The sequence below is a fragment of the Osmerus eperlanus genome, chromosome 4, assembly GCF_963692335.1.
Source record: "Osmerus eperlanus chromosome 4, fOsmEpe2.1, whole genome shotgun sequence".
Lineage (NCBI taxonomy): Eukaryota > Metazoa > Chordata > Actinopteri > Osmeriformes > Osmeridae > Osmerus > Osmerus eperlanus.
Window position 1 is genome coordinate 17984634 of NC_085021.1, and position 25926 is coordinate 18010559.

Genomic DNA, 25926 nt, shown 5'->3' on the forward strand with positions numbered 1-25926 from the left:
TCTGTTTCTCACTTACCCGTCCATGAACTACCACTGTTTAATTGTCTTATTATTGTTACGACCCTCAAAAGGATTAAAGCGTACCATGTCAAATAGCTCATTCATATCTTTCTCTCCTATGTATCTCACTCCTCTCTTTCTTCTTTCTCTCCTATGTCTCTCACTCCTCTCTTTCTTCTTTCTCTCCTATGACTCTCACTCCTCTCTTTCTTCTTTCTCTCCTATGTCTCTCACTCCTCTCTTTCTTCTTTGCTCCCTTCATGACTTTCCTCTTCTTTTGCTATTATACACCCTTCTCATATCCCTTTGTTTTCCCAGTCCTTCATCTTTAAACAGCTCCAGTATCTCGCCATCCTCTCTCTCTCTCTCAAACGCACACACAAATGCTCTTTCTCTCTGTTTATGATTTTAATCCCTCTCTCTTTCATCCCAGAGCCCTATAGACCTGCTAACCTATCTCCACACCTCTCTATATCAGTCTCCTTTCCCTCTCTCACTCCCTCCCTTTCCCCCTTACCCCATTGTTCATTCTCTTCTCTCATCTGGGTGTAATAGTATTGTGTTTGACTTATAGGCTGTGTACACAGGTTTTAAAACCTCTCATCTTCCAAATGAAAACTACAAGTCATAAACCCTCCAGGAGGTTCCTGCCATGGCCTCCTGACCTGCTTGGCTGCCACAGCTGTTCTGGTGTGCCCTACCCTACCCTGCTTTGCCCTACCCTGCCCTGTTTGACTTTGCTCTGGTCTGTCCAGACATGAGATCGTTTTAGTTGATCACTTTGCTGTTATCACCCTTTGTTCTTAGAGCTACATTTTCACACATGCACAGATCTACTGACTAAAGCTGTTTTAGAGGAATCCTTTTGATACTCTTTCCATGGTGGGGTCTGTATAAAAAGGGTAGTTCAGTAGTCCAGACACAATGTTCTGTGTGTGGAATGTGCTTCTGAGCACTTTGTGGTGCAGTAATGAACAAGGAGCTGTTTGATGCTAACCTAGCTGCCCCCGCTAAATTGCGCAGAGACTGAAAACAAGGGCTATGTTATCCATTAAAGAGGGTAACTTTAGCTCTTAGGCTACCAAGGCGGTGTGGACGTTCTAACAGGCACTCCCTGAGCGTCCAGTGTTCTCAGCTCCGGCGTGTGTCTCTGGCCAGCGGCAGACTCCACGCACATGGATCTCACGGAGCATGTGCTGACCAGATGTTCAGGTAGATGGGCTTGATTCCAGAAGCATCCTCAGGGGATGTTGTAGATTAGTAGATGAAGCGTCACTCTTACCCATACCTCCCTCACCTCTCGTTCTATCATCTCATCTCACTTGACAGTTGTCATGTAGGCAGGGAGGGGGATGGGGGGGGGTGGTAATGATGGAGGGAGAAGCAGCAGGAGAGCGGTTTGGTGACAGGATGGGAGGGGGACCGGTGTTTGACACTCAAAGTAGAGGTAATGGAGGGTGACCAGGTTGGACTGTTCAAGAACCGTAAACCATGATGCTCTATATAAAGTTAGCGTCACCCAATTGTCCAGATGTAATAATTGAGGAAGACGAGCTACGAGGGCCAGGTTGGTCAGTATTGGAGTTAGTGTTAACTACCAGCCCAGCTTGGCTGGCTCTGGTAAAAAAAAAAAATATATATATATATATATATATATTGCTAGATAAAGTTACTATCCAATGCATATGCACGTTTCAGTCAAGTCCATCTTGATTATAGGGACGTAGCATAGCTGACACAGCATCCACCGATGAGGCTTACGTTTAGGAGGCTGGGCTTTAACCACACAACAAAGCTGACTGGTGTAAAAATGTGCTTGTTGCCGGGTAAAGTTTCTCCTTCCTGTCTGAGCCACTCCCCGTACAACCATGTGTAGGAGTCTGGAAGCGTAGCCAGCTATTGATTGGTGACTCTGGGCCAGGATGCTAGCCAGCAGACTCCTTTCACCTTCAGTAAACAATGAGAGGGCTAGCATTGTCACAGTGTGACCATCTCTTCCTCTTTATCTATAGGGATTCAGACCACAGGAAACAGCTAACCAGGAGAGGAGACTAAATCTCAGGTTTTACATGACCAGTCTTTATATGTCGGAAGGCAGATGAGTATGCTAATGCATGAGGGTGAATGGCACATTTAACCTGTAGCTTGTTTGTCTCTCAACCAGTGGACACATCTAACCAGCTAAATGGAACCCTAAGTGTCTACTGAGGAATGTGTGTGAGAGAGAGAGGCATCTGCAGAGCTACCTGGAATCCTTTTTTCACAGTTTGTCTTTGTGATGCTGATTTGGTGTATTCGCAGATGCCTCCAGACGTAAATGCTTACAGCCAGATTCAGGTTCTATAGGAACACAGTCTCCGTAGAGACAGACCTACTGTCAAATAATGTCATTGATGTATTACCATGAGTGTAGACGGATGTGTGTTTATGTGCGTGTGGAGGGTTGTGTGTGTGGGTGAGTGTGGAAGGGATGTGTGTGTCAAGCCCTGTGGGACCAGGTCCAGAATTAGCTGAGTTGTCTCTTTATTGTTGCTGGGTGGAATATTTCTGTGTGGAACACTCAGAGGAGAGAGGAGGAACATGTCTGTCTGTCTGTCTGTCTGTCACAGTGTTGTCTCAAGAGAACAATACAACCTCTCTTACCATACAGGATGATAGACGAATACAAATAAGAGTACTGTGTGTGTGTGTGTGTGTGCAGCACAGAGAAGTGGACAGCCTGCGTCTCAGTGTGTGATGGTATGGACCACTGCTAGGCTGCAGGCACTGACATGAACAAGAGAAGACAGTGGAATGCCAGAGAGGTGGTGAGAGGGAGGAGTGGGGAGGTTGGAGAAGAGGAGTGGGGGAGTTGGAACATTTGTCCTGCCATTTGGTCCAGTCAGGCGTCTTAACATGACCCTGTCGACACATGCTGTCTGTTTGTGTGTGTGTATGTGTATAGATGTGTGTGTGCATGTGTGTGTCTGTTTCTCTCATGACTGCTAATCCTTAACAACTAGTCTATGTGTTTCCACAACACATTTATCATCAAATTACTGCTGAACCTATGATTTTTACACTGGTTTATATAAGACTGAATCTAATTAGTACTGTTGTTTTAAAAATCTGAACTCAGCTGTTAGAAATTTAATAAAATAAAATAATGCTTTTTATAAAATTCCCTCTTTCTATTTGACAGTTTACAGGCTGGTAAATGTTGCATTGTTACAAGTAGCAACAGCCATCGGTATGCTGGTGAGGGGACCTAGCTGATGTAGCTGTTCCTGTGTCCTTGTGTTGGAAATGTCAGGAAGGTCCAGTAATTACCTTGCTAGTAACAGCCACATTTCAGCCACTGAAATATGACACCTTCTCTACCCCAACCAAGTATTTGTGTGCCTTTTCTGTCAAATTTCTCAATCAGACAAACTGTCTTTTCTTTGCCTCCCTCTTGTCACTTATCTTCCATATCTCTCTCTCTCGCTCTCTCTCTCTCGGAGTCTGAATGGCATAGAGACAGGTCCTCAGCACATTCTTCTGCTCCGGGTGTGTGTCCTGTCAGATCAGTGTAACCACAGCCCAGGACAGCAACACAGAAGCTTTCCTGCTCAGCCACTCAGACCATACAGCTCAAGCATAATCAGTGTTTATGTGTGAGGGTTAGCTGGGCTGGATGGGCTTGGCTTGTTAGGGCTGGATCTGGCTTGGCCTGAGTTTGTCTGGATGGGCTTTGCTGGGCCTGGCTAGGTTTGGCTGGCTCTGGTTGGAACTGGCTGGCTCTGGTTGGAACTGGCTGGATCTGGTTGGAACTGGCCAGATCTGGCTGGTACGGGGTAAGACTGGATGGGTCTGGTTGGGTCCAGAAGGAATGACAGAGTTCAGCAGAACCAGCTGCTGTGAAGAGGGCAGGCCCTGTGGTTCTGAGGGGACTATGTGGTGATCCAGGGAGAGTTGTTTTGCAGGAAGTGGAGAGTTTATGGCTGTAATACACACAGACAAGAGAGATTGTTCAAGTCTCTAGGTTGCATTGTGCTGTATTATTATGGTCTGTATCTGATGGGATCGCAGGGAGACGTTAACTTCAGGATGATCTGGCTGGCGTAAGTGTGTGTGTTGTTGATGGTTTCTAGTGTGAGAACCCTCCCTCCCGTGTCTGACTCCTTGCCTGCTCTCACTTCCTTCTTTACGAGCCATTTCCTGTCCCTGGCTTTCCTCTTCCTGTGCCCAGCTATCCCAGAGCCATCCAGAGGGGTGGGGAACTAGGTCAGGTGTGTGTGTGTGTGTGTGTGTTTATCACCACATGACAGCCTGTCTTGATAAGACACATCTTGATTTTAGCCTTTTTTTGGCAACAGAGATTTATCTGTTTTCTCTTTCATCACCACAATCTTGTATATCATATTATATACGGTATCTCCTTTAATCATTGTGCGCTATATATATATATATATATATATATATATATATATTCAGCATTGTCTATGTAATCACTAGTCAGTGATGGTTACTCTAATACCAAAATCAAACGTCTAGAGTTGTTTATACTTCAGAAAAAAACACTGTTGCAGTTTTTTACATTTTTGTTTGGTCACTGTTCAAAAGTATTACTACTTGTTTCTTGCATTCTATTTAGTGTGCTTTCCTCTGTGTAGTCTATTGTTTCACAACCTTCCTTGAAAACAATTTGTCTTTTGCTGACTATTTGTTTTCGTTTGTTACGATTTCAGGACTCTGGCGTTGACTGTTTAGGAGCTCCCTCAGCAGGTGGTGTGGAGTACTGCAGCACAGTGATTCCGCACCAGACACTAGGGTGCATTGAATGGCCACAGGCCCAAATTACTGCAACACCTATGAGTACAATTGTAAGGTGAGAGGCCATATGCACTGAAGTACACACTCTTTCACACAGTCACTCGCACACATTCTCACACTGTCCGTCTTTCTCTCACTCACTCGTGCATGGGTCTCCTGTCGGCTGTAGGTAAACGGGCATCTGGAGAATAGTGACTGCAGCCGGGTCACATGGGAGACACATGACATGGAGGTCAGAGGTCACCTGATCTCAGCACCTGGTAAGTAACAACGGAAATTATGGTCAGTCATATAAGATTTGATGGCTGGTTTTGACTGAATTGGATATTTGTATTAGTATGTGAGTGTGAGTGTGTGTGTGTATGTGTGTGTGTGTTAATCCCTCTCGTTATCTCGGCAGACTTGCTGGTCAGTCAGGACAGTAAGCAGAGGGCGGAGCGTATGACGGCGCTCCAGGAGAGGAGGCGGAGCTTGCAGACCCTGTTGAACACCCGTGTATCAGAGCTGAAGCGTGTGTGTCTGCAGGAGGCGGTCAGTACACACACACACATCACCCCCCCCCCCCCCCCCCCCAGTCACAGACAGTGATCCCAACTGTGTAATCCTCACCATAACAAGTCTCTCTCACCTCGTAGGAGCTTACGGGGGAGGTTCCAAATGAGTTCCCCCTAGAGTCTGGGGAGAGGCCCCCCTACGTGAGGCGACGAGTTGGTACATCCCGCCATGGGCCCAAGAACATCCTGAAAGCAGAGGTGAGGAGGAAGCAGGGAACTGCAGAATGAAGAGAGAGAGAGAAGGAGAGAGAACACGAGAGAAAGATACTCTACGATGCCTATGTGAAACTATCCTTCCTCTGTTGTCCAGGAGGATGAGGCCCCCCATCGTAAGCCGAAGAAGACCCTGTTCAGCAGCGCCCTACGCAGACACACAGACTCAGAGCAGCACCAAGCACACGGCAAGAGAACCGTACACAGGGGCTGTCACACAGGTAACACACACTGACTCACCAAACACACAGGTAACACATACTGACTCACCAAACACATAGGTAACACACACTGACACAACAGTCACACAGGTAATACACAAACACACAATGACACACCAAACACACAGGTAACACCCCCCCCCCCCCTACTCTCACTAACACACCTGCCAGCTCCCCAGTTTCAAAGCCTTTTCAAGAAATAGTTCCACCTTTAGAGAATCTGGTACAAAATGACATACTGTAGAGTAAGTATCAGCACTACTTCACTGACTTGCTCCAGATGAGTCCCATTATGTTCTTCTCCTGCAGCATCACCACAGTTTCTCTGCTGGGGTCTGACGAGATAGGGTAGTGGTGTAGTGAGTCCTTGCACCCCCAGGGAACAGAGAGGAAGTCCCAGGTAATGGGATGAGGGATGGGTCTGGTGATTACGGAACCTCTGTTACCGTGGGAACTTGCTGCTGGGCTGTATTTGTGTGTGAGTGTGTGCGTGCCTGTGTGTGTGTATTGAGGGGTCACAAAGTATATCAGGAAAGCAGGTTCCTCTTCCCTTCATGGAAAACTGCATCATGCTAGGAAAAGCATTGTGGGACAAAGGAAGGGCATTGTTAAGAGGCAGAAGAGGAAGAGAAGGAAGTGTGGATCAGTGCTCCTCTTCCTCTTATTATTCTCTGGGGAAACTCTCAGCATAATCACTGTGGACATACCTCTGGACAGACACACAGACAGACATGCTGATTTCTACACGACAATAGGCAGGGGAGCATGTGGACTAACATGACAGGCAGGCAAACAGGCAACCAACTTGTTTTCTAACATGTGTGTGTCGGTGCGCATGTGTGTTTGTGTGTGTGTGTTCCCTAGATGACACAGTCAGATCTGAGAGCAGCTCCATGTCAGATTCCACAGGACATGACACTGGTAAGACCGTAGGCAAGGTTACAAGTTAATATGGTGTAATACTGCTTAGTAGCTTAATTAAAGCAAAAAGAGCTCATTCAATTCCAGAATACCCCTACCTCCCCCTTTGTCAAAATTTTGTTTAATTGTTCAATCTTAATTTCTTTCTCTGTCTTCCCCATATTTCTTTCACTTTCTTGATTTGGGTATTTTTTTCATGTATTATTTTTTTTTGTTTCTCTAACACACACTCATGCAGTCACACCTCCTGTCCTACCAGATGATTGGTCAGAGAGCCAGCCAGCGGACCCAGACTGCAGGCTTGGCAGGAAGCTATCACCGGTGGAGGTCTACTATGAGATGAGGACGCGACGCAACTCGCTAGCCAGCTCTGTTAGGTAACAACAAGAAACATTACTGTCCTTTACCAGCTTGTTTTAGAAGATCATTTTAGTTACTGCTTTGGGTTCATCACTTAATGAGTGGTAATCTTAATTGGTGTTGATATTGAGTGACTTGGGCATGTGGGTGGGTATAGGGAATCCTTACAATGTGTGTGTGTGTGTGATCAGTCCTAGTCGTTCTCTTCCTCGGAGTGTGTCCAACCTGGAGGGGAGGAGCGTTCCTGCCACTCCCCTCCTCGCACGGACCAACCAGTGTGTCAACATCAGGTCAGCTTTGCATATGTGACGTTTACCGCATAACATCCATTACATTTATTCTTATGCACTTTTCTCCTTTACACATAGAGTACCTAACATGAGCACTGTGCTTATGTCTCTTCCCCCCTCCAGGTCAGATTTCCCTGGAGGTCCTGTTGCACTCAAGCTGCATTGGTCAGACAATCACCAGGCCCAGCCCCACACACAGCCTCTACCCAATCAGGACGGAAACCTGCAGGAGCCCAGCGACCAGGGCCATGGTAACGCATCTACCGGCCGTAGCAACAGCTCTGAGGCTCTATTGGACCGTAACACCTCTGAGGAGGATGGGGGGCCTGGGGTGGGGGTCCAGGTTCAGAGGCCAGCCATGCCCCCCAGGAGCGGCCCTCCCTACAAAAGCTCTGAGGCGTTAATGGAGGGCCGTTTGCGTCAGGTCCAGCGGGCCAGCCCAGAGAGGCAGGTGAACGGCCATGGGGAGCCCCACCGAATGCGCACCTCCGTGGGTGGTCGGGGAGTCGGGGCGGGGGGGTACAATGAGATCCTGATGGACTATGTGTGGGGAAAGCAGCAGAAAATGCAGAACCAGCAGCTCCAGAGGCAACAGTCTCAGGGTAACAACCAGGGCAAGGCCAGACTGACAGCCTCTGTGTCCACTAACTTCAATGGCTACCCTCAGCCTCCACCCCCACTCCCACCCCAGCCCCAGAGCCAGCCCCAGTACCCTTCCTCCCAGCCCCAGGCCCTGCATCTCTCAGGGGCCCCGCCAGCCTACAGCCCCCTGATGCTGCGAGGGAAGCCAGGTGAGCCCAGGAGGGTGAAGGTAACTCGCACCAAGTCCTGCGGCCCCTTCATCCCCCTCCAGCAGGACGGCCTCCTCCTCTCTGCCTATCCAGACCCCATCACCAACTCCTACCCCCATCCACACCCACAACTGGACCAGCCCAGTTCAGCCCCCCCCCAGCTTGGCCGTGGGCCCCCCCAGTACCCCTCGGAGGCTGCCACACCAGAGGATGCTACCAGAAGCCTCCACAAGGCTCTGGCGCTGGAGGGGCTGAGAGACTGGTACCTCAGAAACACATTGGGTCACCCTGGGTCAGGAGGTCAGGGGTCAGGCACAGGTCCAGGGTCTGGGTCTGGGTCCGGGAAGGGTCAGGAAAACGGTGCCCCCAACCGCAGAAGAACCACTGCTTCCCTGCACGGCTCCTCCCAGCCCCACACGCTTCAACACCAGCAGTCCTACCAGGGGGAGGGGCTCCAACCCTACCCCACACAGAACCCCACCCCCCACCTGCCCCACTCTGCCACCTTCCATGGTCATCCCCTTCATGGCAGGTTTGTACCATTATACACACCACAAATACTGGGCCAAAACTGGTCAGGCCATTACTGGTCTCTAATGTAATCCTTCTCTTTATAGTAATACTGCTATGTCTCCATAACAGGCCTTGTTCTTGTTGCCTCTCCCCCAGGTCTGTAGAGCTGCCTCTCTACCAGGACATTATTCCCACCCAGTTACAGGAGCTGAGTCTGAAGGGGGCTAGTGGCGACCAGCCGAGCCCTGGCACCTTGGTATAGCTGGCCAGTCCCTGGTTTGCTAGTCTCACTAGCAGGACATATAAACTTGGAAATAAATTGAATGTGTCTGGACACATAAGTGAATCATCATTAAAAAGAGACATTTGATTTGTCTTCTGGATAAAGACAATATACGTAGAAAAAGAGACTGCAATTGACACAAAAGTTATTGGTTTGTTCCTGTCTTTCTCTCTCTGAGGGGTATTTTTACTTGTATTGCATAAGGTTGTCATTGTCTTTCGCTTCTCAACATGAGAAAAACCAGGGTGTGTGCTCATGTGCCAGGCAAGCTAGCCAGCTAGCAATCCAACCATCAAAGGCAGGGGATCTGGCTTCATCACAGTCCACTGCTATTTGTTTAATGGTGACTTTCTCTGGGGAAAAGACTGTTTCTCTTTACAATAATGTGTTGTGATCAACTGTTTGTTCAAACAATTACAAAACAATACCAGCTTCTTCTAGTCACACTGCTCTATTTCTAGCAGCCTTCCTCCCTGGATACTTAACGTAATGAGGAGAAATTTGAGTCACAATTACTCCTTGGCACCGTGTCAAGCTCAGCTGTCTATGCTCTTAGAGAGAAAGAGAGAGAGAGAGAGAGAGAGAGAGAGAGAGAGAGAGAGAGAGAGAGAGAGAGAGAGAGCTACTGCTGGCTGGTGTATGTTTTCTCTTTGACCACTAGGTGGCATTTAAGTAATATTATAGTTGTGCATGTTAATGGAACTTTGATACACAGAAAGTACCCTTTTGTATTATAATCTTTCTTATTCTTGTGAATCACATTATAGTCCTAGAAAGGCAGGAAAGTCAGGAAAGTCCAGTACAATCATTAGTAAGATGCCATGGCTTTAATGATGACAAGACTTATTTAGGATCGGTTAATCTAATTTCACTCTTTGTCAGCCAAATTACCAGCATTGTCTCCTCAGGTCTCACTTAATAAAGGTAGGAAGTCCAAACCATATTGTGATGTCACTATAACAAATTTGTTATCAATATTGTACAGTAGCCCAATTAAGTTGAAATCAGGTTGTGTGTGATTATACCTAGCTAAACAAAACAAACAAACAACTTGGCCTAATATTATACTAGAAAAAAACAAGCACAATTTCCCCCCAAAATTCAAAGAAATTAACAATCAACTTTTTAACAATCAACTAATTAGATACAGCTATTTGGGTAAATGGTAGTAATGTTGCTTGATATCCATGAAGTTGATCCTGTAGATAAAAGTGACCCGCAGATCAAATCTCACAGTAGGCATACATCTTTAGAAGAAAGTGTAACTCAATACTGCTGATTACAATGACCTTGATTAATGCCCAAACTACTTGTCTTTGACTTGTGCCATATAGAAACCTTACAATTGTTGCCCTGCTCTTTGTATCCCAAAGCAAATGACTTTGTCAGGAACTCAGATGCAGCTGTTTTATAAGGATTGTTTTGCTCATTCATTTTTCCTTACTCTCTGTTTTTTGCTCCCAATGTTTATGCGATTATTGCTAGAATAATACTTTGACTTCTATTGCAATGCAACACAAGGCAAATTGAGCTGTACCTGCACAACATTGTCATGTGTGAACCAAATGAGGAAGCATACAGATAGTAGTTTTTTGGGGGCGTGGCCAGAATTCTATTTTTGGGGAGTCCCATCTTAAAATGAAGGGGGCACTAAAATATATATATATATATATCAACAATTCCTTAATTTTTCATTGTAAGCAATCAGAAATCTGGGTGGTAGACATGTAAATGAGGGGGCCTAGGCCCCCCGTGGCTATGCCCCTGGTTTGTGGGTACGGGGTGGGGGGTGACTTCAATAAGGGTTTTTTATTGCTTTTTTCAAATAATGAATTTAAACAATTGTGACTTCACCAGCCCCTAATTGTAAATCAGGTATTCCAGCAAAAAGAGGCTTCTCAGACCAAAACAGGAGAGACAATGTGTAGTATTACTCATTATATTATCTGCTGTCTCTCATTTGTTCCTAGAGTATGTGCCACATCTCTTCACTCTAGCGCATGCAGAAAAATATGAGCTATAAGTACCTTCTTAACATCTATTTCTAAGCTGAAGACTGCAATACAGGAGGTTACATTTGCTTCTTAGAATATAGCTTGCAGTATTTTCATCCCAAGTCTACATGCTTTGCTTACTAATGAGCACTGCAGTACTACAGCACGTGGTGGGATACTGACTCAAGCAATCAATCTCTTCTGAAGGAAGTGGGGTCTCTCCTGGTCATGTTAGTAGTTTGTAGTTAGTAGTACAGAACTAGTATTGATGTATGCTAGTGGTGTAGTTTGCTAGTGGAGTAGCATGCTAGTTGTGTAGTAAAGTAATGGTGTAGCATGCTAATTGTGTAGTATGCTAGCAGTGAAGCATACTGCATATCCAGGGATACAACATTCAAACAATTTTGCCAAATGCTGCCAAGCTTGTCTCAGGATTGACTGAAAGCTGCTCTGCTTTTTACATTTTGTATTCATGACCAAGCTACTGATTAGAACAAAATAGAGTAGAATAGATTAAATAATGGATCTGAAAATGTTTTCCTCTGACAAACTAGACCATCCTCTCCCTCAGGTGCTCATGGCCTCTGTAAATTCTGGTTTGAGCACAATTTGTGTGGTGTTTTGCACTTCCGAAGAGTAAAAATCTGATAATTATTATTATTTTGTATAACACTTGTGACATATGCTTCCAAACTTGTAAAAACGTGACCAAACTGCTGTGAAAAGAGTGCTATCATCTGGCACTATGAGCACAGGTGCTTCATGTGACACATTGTGATCTGTGTTAAAAGTGAGTTTGACAGTTTGCTAATGAAAATGTCCCCTCCAACTAAATCCATTTTGTGATGCTTGTTTTGTGATTGTTAATAAGATTCCTTATATTTTACATTTAAGCTCAGACACATGGCTATTGGACCACATTTACATATTGGCCTGAAATAAGAATTAAAACTTAAAATTAAGGAAAACCCAGATCAAGTAACCTAGGCATATACAGTACCACGTATCAGAGAAAGAGACATTCAGTATTACAAAGGGATTGATCTCTACAACACCTTACTGCAGGTGAACTGAAGAGGTGTATCAGTGACTATGGTACATGAACAGTATCTACGTCAGCTCCCTTATGATGTCATCATTGGTAACTTTATCCTCCTCAAACTCTATTGATCACTCTTTCTTTCTTTCCCTCCCTCTTCCTCTCTTTTCGCTTTCTCTCTCCCTGCCCCTATTTGGTTTTCTGTGAAAATGTAAATCTCCAGGTTGTCATAGAGCATGAATTCCATCAGGGTAGGAATTACTCTTGGGATTGAATGAGGAGGTCAAGGTAACTGGACAGGTGGAACCCAGCCTCTTTCTCTGGATTCACTTCTTTCTGCTGTGATCTTGACTTGGTCTGACCTTTGTGGACTTTCTGATCTTTAGTCACATAATGCACCCCTGTAAATATGTATGCTTTTTCTATCCGTCATTTTTTCTGCTATTTGTACTTATTTTTCTCACACATAAATATGTGCAAACGGTTTGTTTGTGTGTATGATTCTTATGAGAAATGAAAACGCATTGTATGGAAAACTAAGGAATTTCTTTTTTTAATTAAAGCAATATGTTAAATGTTTATGCGTGTGAATTCATCTTTAGAAAACATCTCCTGCGCCCTTTGCCAGGCTGTATGCACTATGATCGAGCTTTTCCAACAACAACACAATACATGTCAAATGTATTGACACATTATATTAGGGGTAATTGAATGTTGTCTGTAGACATCATAACACAATTAAAGGTAGTGAGAGAAGGCACTTTATAGGTCGCGTGACAAGTGCCAAATATATAATAATAATCTTAAATAGACAAAGCGCGCACGCGCGTGCCGCTGGTAAACAGACATGCATGTGTGTGAAGAACAAACTTTCTCAAGCCAAGAGTTATGGAGGTCAGAGTTTCAGATAAACTGTTAGCTAGGTTGTAGCTAATGAACTTGTTGATAATGATGAACTTTTTGAACCTTTGCTTTCCCCGCTCCAGATATATTTTGATATCCACCTTTAAGGTGGGGAAACTGTCGAGGGTTAGGGTTGACACAAAGTTTCTCGAGCGTAAGAAGTTTACCGACTTTGAAGTTAGCCAAGGTTAGTCCCGGCATATATAGGTTAAGTAACGTAGCGTTAGACCAGCTGGTTACTTAAAGCAGGTCAGTACCAGTTTTGTCTGGATTTATAAACGACCTGTTATGCTTATAATCGTATATTATTATATCTAGTAGTACGGTATCTTGGAAGATGACTAACGCTAGCTCTTATCTAGCCTAGGCAAGCTTACTTTAGCTTAATGATATCACGGTAACTCAAGCTGACTAACGTTTTACTGTTCTTGCTAGCCCTTTTACAGTAGCTAGCTGGCTAGCTTCCTGGTAGCTGACTAGCTTACGCGTGAGGCTTGACATGTTAAAACATAACGCAATGTATGTTTTATTTTGACATATGTTTTACCTTGTTGTCTGATCAGTGTCAGCTCACACAAAACGGAACGTCGTTACTTTGGCAAATGCCTTTTCACTGGCATCTTATTGGCTGAAGTGCTTGCTAACGTTAGCTGCCTGTCTAAATAAAAAATTAAATTTTGGGATTGAAAACCTAAATGGTTGTGATAGCTAGCACAATGTTGACCGTCTATGAAAAGTTACCTGCACAACTCAAGGAAACATCTAATGCCAAGAAAGCCATTGCCCTTCTCATCGCTGCATATGGAGTAAAAAAACTGTACCCATTAATATGGGCTAAACTCGGCAAAAGGACATCTAAACAGCTGGGGGCTCCTCTGCCCCACTACACTGAAGTGGTGGAAGTGTCCGCGAAGAAGAGCAGCTCACCAGCCGTGAACCGGGAGTTTTTCCAGAGGTTAGGCCACCTGCTACACATCCTTTTCCCCAAGTTGTTATGCAAGGAGCTGGGACTACTGGGCGTCCATTCCCTGGCCCTGATCGCCCGTACCTTCCTCTCCATCTACGTAGCCAGTCTGGATGGCATGATCGTCAAGACGATTGTGAAGAAGGATCCCCAGGTAGGGTTGAGTTACTTCAACATAAATGGGTTCAACGGTAAATCATGTTTTTTGAAGTGTGTTGTCGAGGTGAGGATAGGAGAGACGAGTGTGTATGATAGAGGAAGGGAGAAGGCAAGAGGAGAATGCGCACATGACCTGTTGGATTCTCTCCTTTCTCTACGTTCTGTATCTCCCTTACCTTATCCTGTGGGATGTTGTAAAGCAACATTGGCAATTTGAAAATGTCAACAATGGCTCTATCCCCCTGCCCCCAGGCTTTTGCGTGGCAGCTCACCAAGTGGCTCCTGATCGCTGTGCCCGCCACCTTCATCAATAGTGTCATCCGCTACCTGGAGGGCCAGCTGGCTCTGGCCTTCCGCACCCGGCTGGTCGACCATGCCTACCGCCTCTACTTCTCCGACCAGACCTACTACCGTGTCAGCAACATGGACGGTCGGCTGGCCAACCCTGACCAGTCCCTCACTGAAGATGTGGTGATGTTCGCTGCCTCCGTGGCCCACTTGTACTCCAACCTGACGAAACCCATCTTGGATGTGGTTGTGACCTGCTACACTCTCATACGGGCGGCTGAGTCAAAGGGCGCCAACACGACCTTGCCAGCGGTCATCGCTGGTGTAGCCGTGGCAATCACTGCCAAGGTGCTGCGGGCGTTTTCGCCTCGCTTTGGCAAGCTGGTGGCCGAAGAGGCCAGGAGGAAAGGCGACCTGCGCTACATGCACTCCCGCATCATCGCCAACTCTGAGGAGATCGCCTTCTATGGAGGCCACAAGGTAAAAACGACGAATGGCATGTGCCGATTATAGTCACAAGTTACATGTGTAGTCAAAGAAAGCCTAGTTTGCTCCACACAAGCACATTTCTTTCGGTGCAATGTTCTGGGCACTTGATACCTGATAACACATGATGTGATGGAGACCTGAGGCATCGTATTGTTACAAGGTAGATCTGTGTCTGTCTGTTCGTCTCACTGTTTAAACTTCCTAATCAAGGATCTTGAAATGGGTCCTTCCGCTCAGGAGAGACTTTGCCAGTTTCTTTAGAATCCAGTCTGAACTTTGTTAGAGGGTTGAATTCTACAACACAGAACCCCTACTGACATTTGAGTAGTCAAAAAGCGTTTTACTATACCAAGAAGAGAAACAGGAGTGTGGTACTTGGGGAAAAAAAGGAGTGCTTCCCTGATTCCTGTTTGTCAGCCTGGCTTTCATGTTGATATTGATTCAGTTTGTCTTCAGTAAACATTACATCATAGTATAAACACAGAGCAACAGCCTGACAGAAAGTTCATCTCGACAACAATGTCTGTGGCTTTTAAAGATGGCTGTTATCTTACAGCATTTACTGTAGTCTTGCCCCACAGGGGTCTACAAGTTGTGTTAGTTTCCCCTTCACGGTATGTGGGGTTTAAAGATCCATGTGACAGGGAGGCAGTCCTACGTTGGTCACCAGAGGACTGTCATGTGATGCCGAGGAACAAAGGAAGTGGAAAAGTACCAAGAGTGCAGTATTAGTGGTGTCAGGCTGTGACCTGATTCTGGGGATCTACCTAACTTATGGCTTTACACACGCTAACACACAAGAGCTCCATTCAGCTCCATCGTAGCGTGGGTTTGAAGGTCAATCTTGTCGAGCCATTGAATGGTCTCGGACTTGTGTGTGGTGTTAATCATTTCATCGTGTGTGTGTGTTTTCAGGTGGAGATGTCTCAGCTGCAGCGGAGCTACAAGGCCCTGTCCTCTCAGATCAACCTGATCCTGTTCAAGCGTCTGTGGTACGTCATGCTGGAGCAGTTCCTCATGAAGTACGTCTGGAGCGCCTCAGGACTGGTGATGGTGGCCGTGCCCATCATCACTGCCACAGGATACTCCCAACATGGTACAACAGACTAAACATGCTGCAAATGTGGTCAGACACAGACCCAATATTCTAATGCAATTCTATGTATGCAGTCATTTAACAGACGCTTTTGTCCAAAGCTACTCACAGAGATGGATCAGAACCTGCATCTGCTTTATCTGCTGTCAAAGGCTTTACCACTGAGCTATATTTACATTTAGTCATTTAGCAGACGCTCTTATCCAGAGCGACTTACAGTAAGTACAGGGACATTCCCCAAGTAGGGTGAAGTGCCTTGCCCAAGGACACAACGTCATTTGGCACGGCTGGGAATCGAACTGGCAACCTTCAGATTACTAGCCCGACTCCCTCACCGCTCAGCCATCTGACTCCTTACTCCTCTATATCCATATATCCACGCAATATGGTTATACCCACATTCAAATCCGTTCAGATATAAACACATGATGAGAAATATAGTGTTGAACTGGCCGGGTCTGTGGCCACATGTGTTGTGAGAACACTCCTAATGTGTTTCACTCTCCTGCGTTTGCTTCTGGTTCTCTGTCTCTCGCTGCTGCCTCCCAGACTCTGAGGAGGTGAAGCTGGCTGCCATGGTGATGAAGGAGGAGGACCTGGTGAGCGAGCGCACGCAGGCCTTCACCACGGCCCGGAACCTTCTGAACGCCGCTGCAGATGCTGTGGAGAGGATCATGAGCTCTTACAAGGAGGTTAGAACCACTCACATATTGGCGTTGGGGGGCCAGACTGCACACAAACACACTTTTTGTGTCTCTCTCTGTGTCTCTCTCTTTCCTGTCACTCACTTTCATGGACACCCTGCTCGCCCGCTTGCACTCACTTTTTTCCCTATGAATCTCTCTCTTTATTACAGGCAGACACACTTCTTCTTTCCTCTCTCTATAATCACATCACCCCTGGCTGATTATTAATTCCGGGATCCCCACCTGACCCCCTCTCTCCCCCACCTGACCCCCTCTCTTCCCTCCCAGGTGACAGAGCTGGCGGGGTACACAGCGCGGGTCCACGAGATGTTCGTTGTGTTTGAGGAGGTGCGTGCAGGGGTGTTCCGGCGCAGCGCTGGGGAGAACCACGCAGAAGCAGGAGAACCTGGGGTCGAGTCACGTGTCATGAGACACGGCATGCGTGTGGAGGGACCACTGACCATCAGAGGTAAACACGCATGGAACACGCCTCTTACATGCTCCATCAGGAATATCCTTTATCACAAAGCTGTCCCACACTCATTACACTGTGCGTGTGTGTGTGTGTGTGCGCAGGGCAGGTGATTGATGTAGAGAAGGAGATCCGTTGTGAGAACCTGCCCATCATCACTCCTACAGGTGATGTGGTGGTCTCCTGTCTTAACATCCAGGTAACACAAACCACCTCTGTGCCTCTCAGTACATACACGTTGCCTATACCCCAGCCCTTACTTACCTCAGCATCAAGGGAACAACAAGCACACTACTGCTGCCTAGTTTCTACCATCCACACTGCCATCCTACCCATAGTCCTATTTCCTTTCCTGCACTCATCCAGAAAGAAGCGATAAGGCACATAGATAAGCAATGTCAGGTGAGAGGGCATTATCAGACAGTTTAAACCAGGTCAAAGTGACACAAAGGGGGGGGGTCTGTTCAGGCAACCACAAGTCATTGACCCGATGGGGAATGTCACCTCTGGACCATGCACTGTAGAGCACAGTCAGCCTAGATGACTCCACAGGGCTGTGTGGGTCACATGAGGGCTTGTGCTCTGCGTGTGTTGGAGGCGGAGCAGGCAGGGACTAGACCCTGATGTCATCTCTGCGTAGACCGACACCAGACCACCAGCACTGAGTCTGGCTCTGCTGCCATCCATTGACTATACTGCTTGAGGCACTCCTCTACAATGACATGTTAACACATTTTCCCGGGGCTGCCGTTTGGTCTGTTGAGTTGTGTGTGTGTTCTATGACAGACATGCACACACACGCATACACACAAACACGCACACAGACATTACATCCCTCTCTGAAGAATCCTTTCATGATTAATTCATGTGTTGAACCCTAAAGAGCTGTGTTAAATGGGTCATTAGAGTGCAGGGCTGGTGGCCTGACAGAGACAATGACCTGATTATGTCCTGGCATTCCTGCTCCCAGGAGACACACACATACACACATGCACACACACATGTATGTGTGTGCACACACTGCGAGAAGACACACACTACAGTGGTCATGCCCTGGGAGGACTTCTGTGATCTAGTTCAGAAAAAGGGATGTTTCTGTCTGACTGGGACATGACATAGTTAAACTGCCAGTCTAGATCATGCATCAATATTGGAAGCTGTCAATTCTACATTGTGCATTTTGGCAGTGATGTTTTCTGCTATGGCCTATAGAACCAAGACAGTGTTGTGTTCTGCTGTGAGGCATGTATGGAACCGGAAACCAATGCTAGGCTGGCAGGATGTGTTTTGCCATGACAACTGCACTCAATCCTGCTGACTCTGTTCCATTAGCCAAACAATACAGTCAGAACTGTCTCAACTTGCCCCGGCGTGCACAGGCCTCGAAATTAACTAGCTAGCTACCAGCTAACATTAATTCCAAACAGCTAGCAAACACAGTTTTTGGACCTCAGTATTTTTCAAACCCTGCATACGCCCATGACCGCAGTCACCGCCGACATGACAAGACCTGTAGACCATCACGTCAATTCATACATAATAAATCATTTATTCGAAGAAAACAAATTCAACCTTTCGAAACTCAAGTGAAAGGAGAGGAGAGAGGAGATGAACAGAGGCCTAAAACAGAGCAGAGTGAAGAGCAGAGTACAGTACAGTTTAGTAGAGTCCTCATCAAGTATTCATCAATGATGCAAACCCATTTTTGCAAAAAAATCGCAAATATATTTTCAACCTTTCAACTCTTTTTGTAGAAAATATTTTTCAAACCTTCAGAAACTTTTATTTCAAAACTTTTTCCAAACCTTTAGAAACTTGTTTTACTGCAGCCACACCAATAATTGTCAGCCTCCGTGAAACAAGCAAGAAAATTGTGTATTCTATTGTGTACGGTTGGGATGGTTAATTTTGCACTTCTGGACTGTACTGGGACAGTGAGGAAAAAAGTTAGTTGCGATCCCTGGGTGTGCATGTGTCTGCGTGTGTATGTGTCTGCGTGTGTGTGTGTGCGCATGTTCGTGTGTGTGAGAGGAAGTGTTCCTGCACACACGTGCATGTGAGTGTATGGCTGGCAGCGTCCACCCACTTCCCCAGTCTCACTGAGGGAACCCCCTCACTCTCCACAGTAGGCCAGCTCAGACACCCACATTTCCAATCCCCAGCATCCCTGTAGGCTGGTGGCTGTATGTATTACACACCACCACACTGGCTTCTCTGCTCCTTTGATTCTCTTTCTGAACTTTTGATGTGAGGAATCTCTTACGATTATGTGTGGGATGGTTTCTTTGAAGTACAGAGGATGGGTGGAGTTGATCGTTACACCTGAGGGCTCTCTCTCTCACACATCACACACACACAGGGCTACTCCATTGAAGTCCTCCTCTTCTCATTTTTTGTGATGGTATCACTACTGAATACAGATGCAGATGTATCATCTCAACTTTTGAGTTAACTGGTTTTTAACTACTTTGTATTCTCTCTACTCTTTCATCCACCTCATACTCTCTGTCTTTACTATCCCCCACCTGTCCTCTGACTCTCTTTCCTTCTGGCTCCCTTCCCCATTACGGTTCCATGCTTACAATCTCCTCTTCAATATCCCCTTCCCTTTGTGTCTTCCATTCTGCCCTCTTGTCTCTCTTTCTTATCTCCCCCTCCCTCCCTCTCTCTCTCTCTCTCTCTCTCTCTCCCTCTCTTCTCTCTCAGGTGGAGGAGGGGATGCATCTGTTGATAACTGGTCCTAACGGATGTGGGAAGAGTTCTCTGTTCAGGATCCTGAGTGGCCTCTGGCCTGTCTATGGAGGGGTCCTTTACAAACCTCCGCCTCACTGCATGTTCTACATCCCCCAGAGGTACACTTCCTCCCGCCCGTCCTCTGCAGCACTGGGAACTTGACAATCCCATGATAAAAAACAAACAAACCTGGATTTAACCTTTTCTCATATCCAGACATATGTGCAAATAAATCAAATCATTTGAATCTTTTTTTCTGAGCTAATACAACATGCTAAATGCAATATTGATTGACTTTAAAGAATGATGGGTAGGATGTGAAAATAGCATGAAAGTAATGGGAGTGGCTGTTGGGTGTATTTGTGTCCAGGCCTTACATGTCAGTGGGGACTCTGCGAGACCAGGTGATCTACCCTCACACACAGGAAGAGATGATTGAGAGAGGCTTCACTGAAAAGCAGCTGGAGGACATCCTCAGTACAGTCAACCTGAACTACATCCTGGAGAGGGAGGGAGGTGAGGAGGAGGGAAGAGAGGGAGGGGGGGGGGAGAGAGGGAAGGGGGAGGGAAGAGAGGGAGGGTGGGGGGGAAGGGGGGGAGGGAAGAGAGGGAGGGGGGGGAGAGAGGGAGGGGGGGGAGAGAGGGAGGGGGGAGTGAAGAGAGGGAGGGGGGAGGAGGGAAGAGAGGGAGGGGGGAGGAGGGAAGAGAGGGAGGGCAGGGCAAGAGAGGGAAGGGGAAGGGAAGAGAGGGAAGGGGGGGGGAAGGGGGGGAGGGAAGAGAGGGAAGGGGGAGGGAAGAGAGGGAAGGGGGAGGGAAGAGAGGGAGGGGGGGGAGGGGGAGTGAAGACAGGGAGGGAGGTGAGGAGGGAAGAGAGGGAGGGGGGAAGAGAGGCAGGGAGGTGAGGAGGAGGGAAGAGAGGGAGTGGGGGAGGGAAGAGAGGGAAGGGGGTGAGGAGGGAAGAGAGGGGGGGATGGAAGAGAGGGAGGGAGGTGAGGAGGAGGAAAGAGAGGGAGGGGGGGGGAGGGAAGAGAGGGAGGGAGGTGAGGAGGGAAGAGAGGGAGGGGGGGAAGAGAGGCAGGGAGGTGAGGAGGAGGGAAGAGAGGGAGTGGGGGAGGGAAGAGAGGGAAGGGGGTGAGGAGGGAAGAGAGGGGGGGATGGAAGAGAGGGAGGGAGGTGAGGAGGAGGAAAGAGAGGGAGGGGGGGGGAGGGAAGAGAGGGAGGGGGGAAGAGAGGGAAGGGGGTGAGGAGGGAAGGGAGGGGGGGAGGGAAGAGAGGGAGGGGGGGAAGAGAGGGGGGGGGATGGAAGAGAGGAAGGGAGGTGAGGAGGAGGGAAGAGAGGGAGGGGGGGGAGGGAAGAGAGGGAAGGGGGTGAGGAGGGAAGAGAGGGGGGGATGGAAGAGAGGGAAGAGAGGGGGGGATGGAAGAGAGGGAAGGGGGTGAGGAGGGAAGAGAGGGGGGAGGAGGGAAGAGAGGGGGGAGGAGGGAAGAGAGGGAGGGAGGTGAGGAGGAGGGAAGAGAGGGAGGGTGAGGAGGGAAGAGAGGGGGGATGGAAGAGAGGGGGGGATGGAAGAGAGGGAAGGGGGTGAGGAGGGAAGAGAGGGGGGAGGAGGGAAGAGAGGGGGGAGGAGGGAAGAGAGGGGGGAGGTGAGGAGGAGGGAAGAGAGGGAGGGGGGAGGGAAGAGAGGGGGGAGGGAAGAGAGGGGGGGAAGAGAGGCAGGGGGGGAGGGAAGAGAGGGGGGAGGAGGGAAGAGAGGGAGGGGGGTAGAGAGGCAGGGGGGGAGGGAAGAGAGGGAGGGGGGGAAGAGAGGGAGGGAGGTGAGGAGGAGGGAAGAGAGGGAGGGGGGGAGGAGAGGAGGGAGGGGGGGAGGAGGGAAGAGACAGAGGGGGGGGGGGTAGATGGAGAAAAGGTTGATTTTGTTTTGTGAGATGTAAGTGTGTGTGTGTGGTCTCAGGTTGGGATTCAGAGAGTGACTGGAAGGACGTGCTGTCAGGAGGAGAGAAGCAGCGGATGGGGATGGCCCGGATGTTCTACCACAGGTCAGCCTGCTCAGACAACCAGACGGCGCAAGCTGAAGTTTTTTTTTTAATGATATTTTAACGAGCTTTGTACCATCTCCTCTCAGGCCTAAGTACGCCCTGTTAGATGAGTGCACCAGCGCTGTCAGCATCGACGTGGAGGGGAAGATCTTCCAGGCTGCTAAGGATTCTGGGATAGCACTGCTGTCCATCACCCACCGCCCCTCCCTTTGGTCAGTACGATCTGAGATTCTAGAACATTGTTGGCCGTGTATAAAAACTGTCCCAAAATAGTGTGTTTCGTAAATAAGGTTGTTTAGGCAAAGGCGCTAATTCAGTCATCAACCACCAGATGGCACTGCTGGTGTAGTAGTCATCATTGCAGTGCAGACTTGTCAAATTGCTACCTTCGAATAGAACATTAGCTGCTATTTATCTGTCAGCTGTCCACAGTCCCATTCCAACTTCAGCTATTTTGTGACTTACTTGGACAGGAAATACCACTCTCACCTGCTGCAGTTTGACGGGGAAGGCGGTTGGCGATTTGAGCGTTTGGACGCGTCCACGAGAGTTTCACTGCAGGACGAGAAGATCCGCCTAGAGACTCAGCTCTCTGGCATTCCCAAGATGCAACAGCGTCTGGAGGAACTTTGCCACTTGCTTGGGGAAGACACTGCTCTGAGGAGTAAGGGAGAGATAGAGGGCCTCGTGGAGGAAGAGGGTGATGGTCAGGGGAGGGAGGATGCGTAGAAACACTGCAGAGAGAAGGCAGGAAGGAGGGAGGGAGACAGAAAGGCAAGGGAGGGTAATGAAGGATGATGTGTAGAAATGTGTTTGTATTTTCTGAGATGGATGGAAGTTGTGTGCGTGTGTTGTCTGTTATGAGAAAAATTAGAAAGGTGTGAGGATTGATAGTGACATGCCACCCTGCAATGCTTAATATGTAAAAGATAAGCAGGGGTTCAGTTGCCTTGAGCTGGTTTTGGGGAGTTGACAGGTTTTGGGACAGGTGTGTGTGTGAGTGAGAGAGAGAGAGATGAGTGAGGGGGTTCATACTGATGGGGGCTGTGTGAAGAGCAGGGGAAGAGAGAAGAAAGACCTGCCAAGTACTGCCAGGTGTTGTTTATGATGAAAGCTGCCATGAAAGGCTGCCACAGCAGTTTCCCCCTCTTCCTGCAGTCTCACTGGAGTTCCAGATCTCTCCCTGGTGTGTTCTAGAACTCCCCCATGGTGTCTTCTAGAACTTTCCCTACTATGCCTTAGAACCTCAGGTCTGAGCAGAGTCACATAGCCACAGAGATATATGTACAACATTGTCTGTACAACAGGTGATGTGATGCCAATGCAGCAGGTACCAAATTAATTACCTCCGTGCTGACTCGCATAAGAAAGAAATAGGGTTAGGGTTTTATCCAAATTTATAATAATGTGTATACATTAGATTTTTTTCCCCTAAATCATTTTAGACAGATCAGGGCTGCTGATGTGGGGACACTACCTGAAGAAATACAATGGCATGCATACAGTACTGTTAGTACTATACATGATCTTCTTGGCCACAAAAACCACTTTCAAGTCAATTCTGCTCGGGTTTATGAAATATATATATGTATTTTTATATCAGAGCATGATAGTATATTCTCTTTACATTTCATATGAATGTATAATTAGTATTTTAATATATAGAAAATGAATTATCTTCCCCCCCAATGTTAAGATTGACTTATAATGTTTAACATGGTGGGGTAAGTGCCACTGTATGGCGTACATTTTCCCACAGCATTACAGCTGTAGAAAAGTGAAATCAATGCTGATTTTATATCAATTTTGTCTAATGTTAGTCTCCACATGACTAAGTCGAGGTTTAATCATTTCCTATATATCCTAGACCTAGAGTATTACATTTTTAAATGTTAAGTAGACAATCAACTATGTCTATTTCCTTTGCAACCGATAAGGACTTTATTTTTGTCCAAAATAAATGGAGGACATTAAGCTACATACAACTCTTGTTTTTCTTTACATGCTGAGTAAACAAACATGATCAAATACAACTCCATAGTGGCTTTCACAAACACTAATATCACACAGTAAAACTAAATGATCTTAAACTGTGTCGAGAAGGTTAGTTACCAGCTCTCCTTCACCCTTTGCTATTCTCCTGTATCTGCCCGGCGGAGACAACCTTTTCCTGTGGCGAACCTGCTCCACGTGTTGCATTCTGGGTCTTCTCCGGTCAGGACAGCTCGCCCAGGCAGGCAACTTTTCTAAGTCTCTTGCGAAAAGCTGAACGATGCGCTAGTTTGGGGGCGGGGGACGAGTAACACCCACTGCGCTGACTTATTTTATTCCATGTAAATCATAATCAAAGCTTTATCTTTATGACTTTGTTAGACAAGCGCGGCAGATAAACCTAACTTGCCGTATATCACGTGAAGGTAGGTGACTTTTTCTAATGTAGAAACTTGTCTTGTCATAGCTTTCCAGTCTGCCTGTCTATTATTGCGCTGCAGTGAGTGCAGTTTTAGTAGCTAGCCTTGGAACACATTTCCCCAGGTAGATGACTTGTCTTTATGCAGTGAGAGTGAACAATATTACACCCGTGAAAAGTTTTGTTGCCAAATATTGTGGTGTTGGGTGTTTTAGAGTGTTTTGTCACTCGGCTTGTCAAGTCCATACTTACGCACTTCAAGCATACGGAATAGTTCGCATTCCTCCATGCACGCGCGGTCGCTCTAGGTGTTTTACAGGCTTCAACGACTTTTCCGAGCTACCTAACACCTCTTAGTGCCTTAGTAAAACATATTATTCACTCAGAGACAAATCCTCTTACTCTGGCCTTTTTCTTTAACAACAACAAAAAGCTAAAAACTTAAAATTGTAATGGGAGGAATTGTATGTGAGACCAGTCCCACCTGTCATCCTTTAGCTACTTCACACTACGATAACTGTTTTTTCCGGTGTGTTTGGTTCCGTTGAATGCGAGTGAGGTCAAGTGGCAAGACAGTTTGTCAGTAATGTTTACACTTTGAGTAAAACTGGCTTTAGATTTGGCTATTAACATTTATGTGTCAAAAAATGTTTCGTCATTCATTTAATATTCTTCTCCTTGTGCAGTTACGTGCTTTGGTTTTCTCAGACTTTCCATCCATTAGTCCACATCCGTTGTCGTGTTTTAATGTAGCACTTTTCTTTTTTTAATTTATTCTTTAGACTTTGATTAAGGAAATATTTATGAAATCCTGTATTGACATGGCTGGAGGGGTGTTCAGTTTGGGTCCATTCACAGTAATCACAAGGAAATAAAGGGAAGTATGAACAAACAAACACACACATAAACATGTTGATACATGTTTTGTTTGGTCGATCCATTCTGAATATGTCATTGTTGTGTTCGGTTGATTTGTACCTAGTGCAGCATAGCATGCTACTGTTTGTAGTCGCTGGAGACAGTCCTGCTGTCCTCAGAAGTTACAGGCTGGTCCAGTCCGGTTCTTATCTCCTAGCACTGTCCCTGAACTTGCTATTCCTTCTCCTCAACGTCCCAGGCTCAGTGTGTGTGTATGCGTGTGTATGTGTGTGTGTATCAGGTTGGTGTCACTCCCCAGTGTCAAACACACCATGACTTCCATGTTCCATCACATAACCATTACATTGATTCACACACAAAAAATCCCCACAACCAAAACAATTTACCTCAAAAAGGCCAATGGTCTCTGTAGAGGACAGATGTCTGGTTGTGAAAGGTCTGACCTGGACTTCTACTCACCCTCACTGCCTGGCTAGGTTGATGATGTAATCAATGGTTGTTCCACTCCTCCTTAGTTAATTACTCTGCTCCCTCTCTTCCCCCTGCCGTGGGATTAGATTAGGCTAGATTAGAGGAGGGGTTTTTCTAGGCATGATTACTTTGTTTCTTGTTAATAATCTGTAATCTTCTTCCTCACCTCCCCCACCACTCTCCCACCTCCACCTCCCCCAGCTGGGCCATCTTGACCCTCTAATGATCTGACACCTACTCTACATGTTAGGCCCCTTAGGGACACTATCCCATTATGGACATGATTTACATCGCTTGTTCTTCTAATGGTCCCGCATCAGTTGACTATTATATGTTTCGAGAATATTCAGATCTAGTCTTTTGTTT

General features: G+C 46.8%; 2 protein-coding genes across 4 annotated transcripts in view; both read left to right on the forward strand.

The window, feature by feature from the left end:
- The window catches only part of ccdc120a (coiled-coil domain containing 120a), a 28081-nt gene extending 15624 nt beyond the window's left edge, over window positions 1–12457 (forward strand). For 2 of the 3 annotated variants that reach the window (XM_062459805.1, XM_062459804.1), the window contains exons 2-11: window positions 4710–4849; window positions 4964–5054; window positions 5195–5325; window positions 5430–5546; window positions 5659–5782; window positions 6647–6703; window positions 6942–7080; window positions 7255–7353; window positions 7477–8676; window positions 8814–12457. In XM_062459805.1, coding sequence (XP_062315789.1) covers window positions 4802–4849; window positions 4964–5054; window positions 5195–5325; window positions 5430–5546; window positions 5659–5782; window positions 6647–6703; window positions 6942–7080; window positions 7255–7353; window positions 7477–8676; window positions 8814–8919 — 2112 coding nt within the window. In that variant the 5' untranslated portion in view covers window positions 4710–4801 and the 3' untranslated portion in view covers window positions 8920–12457. The remainder of the gene's footprint in view (window positions 1–4709; window positions 4850–4963; window positions 5055–5194; window positions 5326–5429; window positions 5547–5658; window positions 5783–6646; window positions 6704–6941; window positions 7081–7254; window positions 7354–7476; window positions 8677–8813) is intronic. The other variant, XM_062459806.1, reaches the window with a different exon arrangement.
- A 347-nt stretch (window positions 12458–12804) lies between these two features.
- abcd1 (ATP-binding cassette, sub-family D (ALD), member 1) lies at window positions 12805–23785 on the forward strand. The gene is made up of 11 exons (XM_062459803.1): window positions 12805–13994; window positions 14252–14767; window positions 15692–15872; window positions 16422–16564; window positions 16847–17027; window positions 17135–17229; window positions 19737–19882; window positions 20134–20279; window positions 21716–21800; window positions 21887–22012; window positions 22274–23785. The coding sequence occupies exons 1-11, from the start codon at window positions 13572–13574 to the stop codon at window positions 22527–22529; spliced, it is 2298 nt and encodes a 765-aa protein (XP_062315787.1). The 5' UTR covers window positions 12805–13571; the 3' UTR covers window positions 22530–23785.
- Window positions 23786–25926: the final 2141 nt, after the last annotated feature.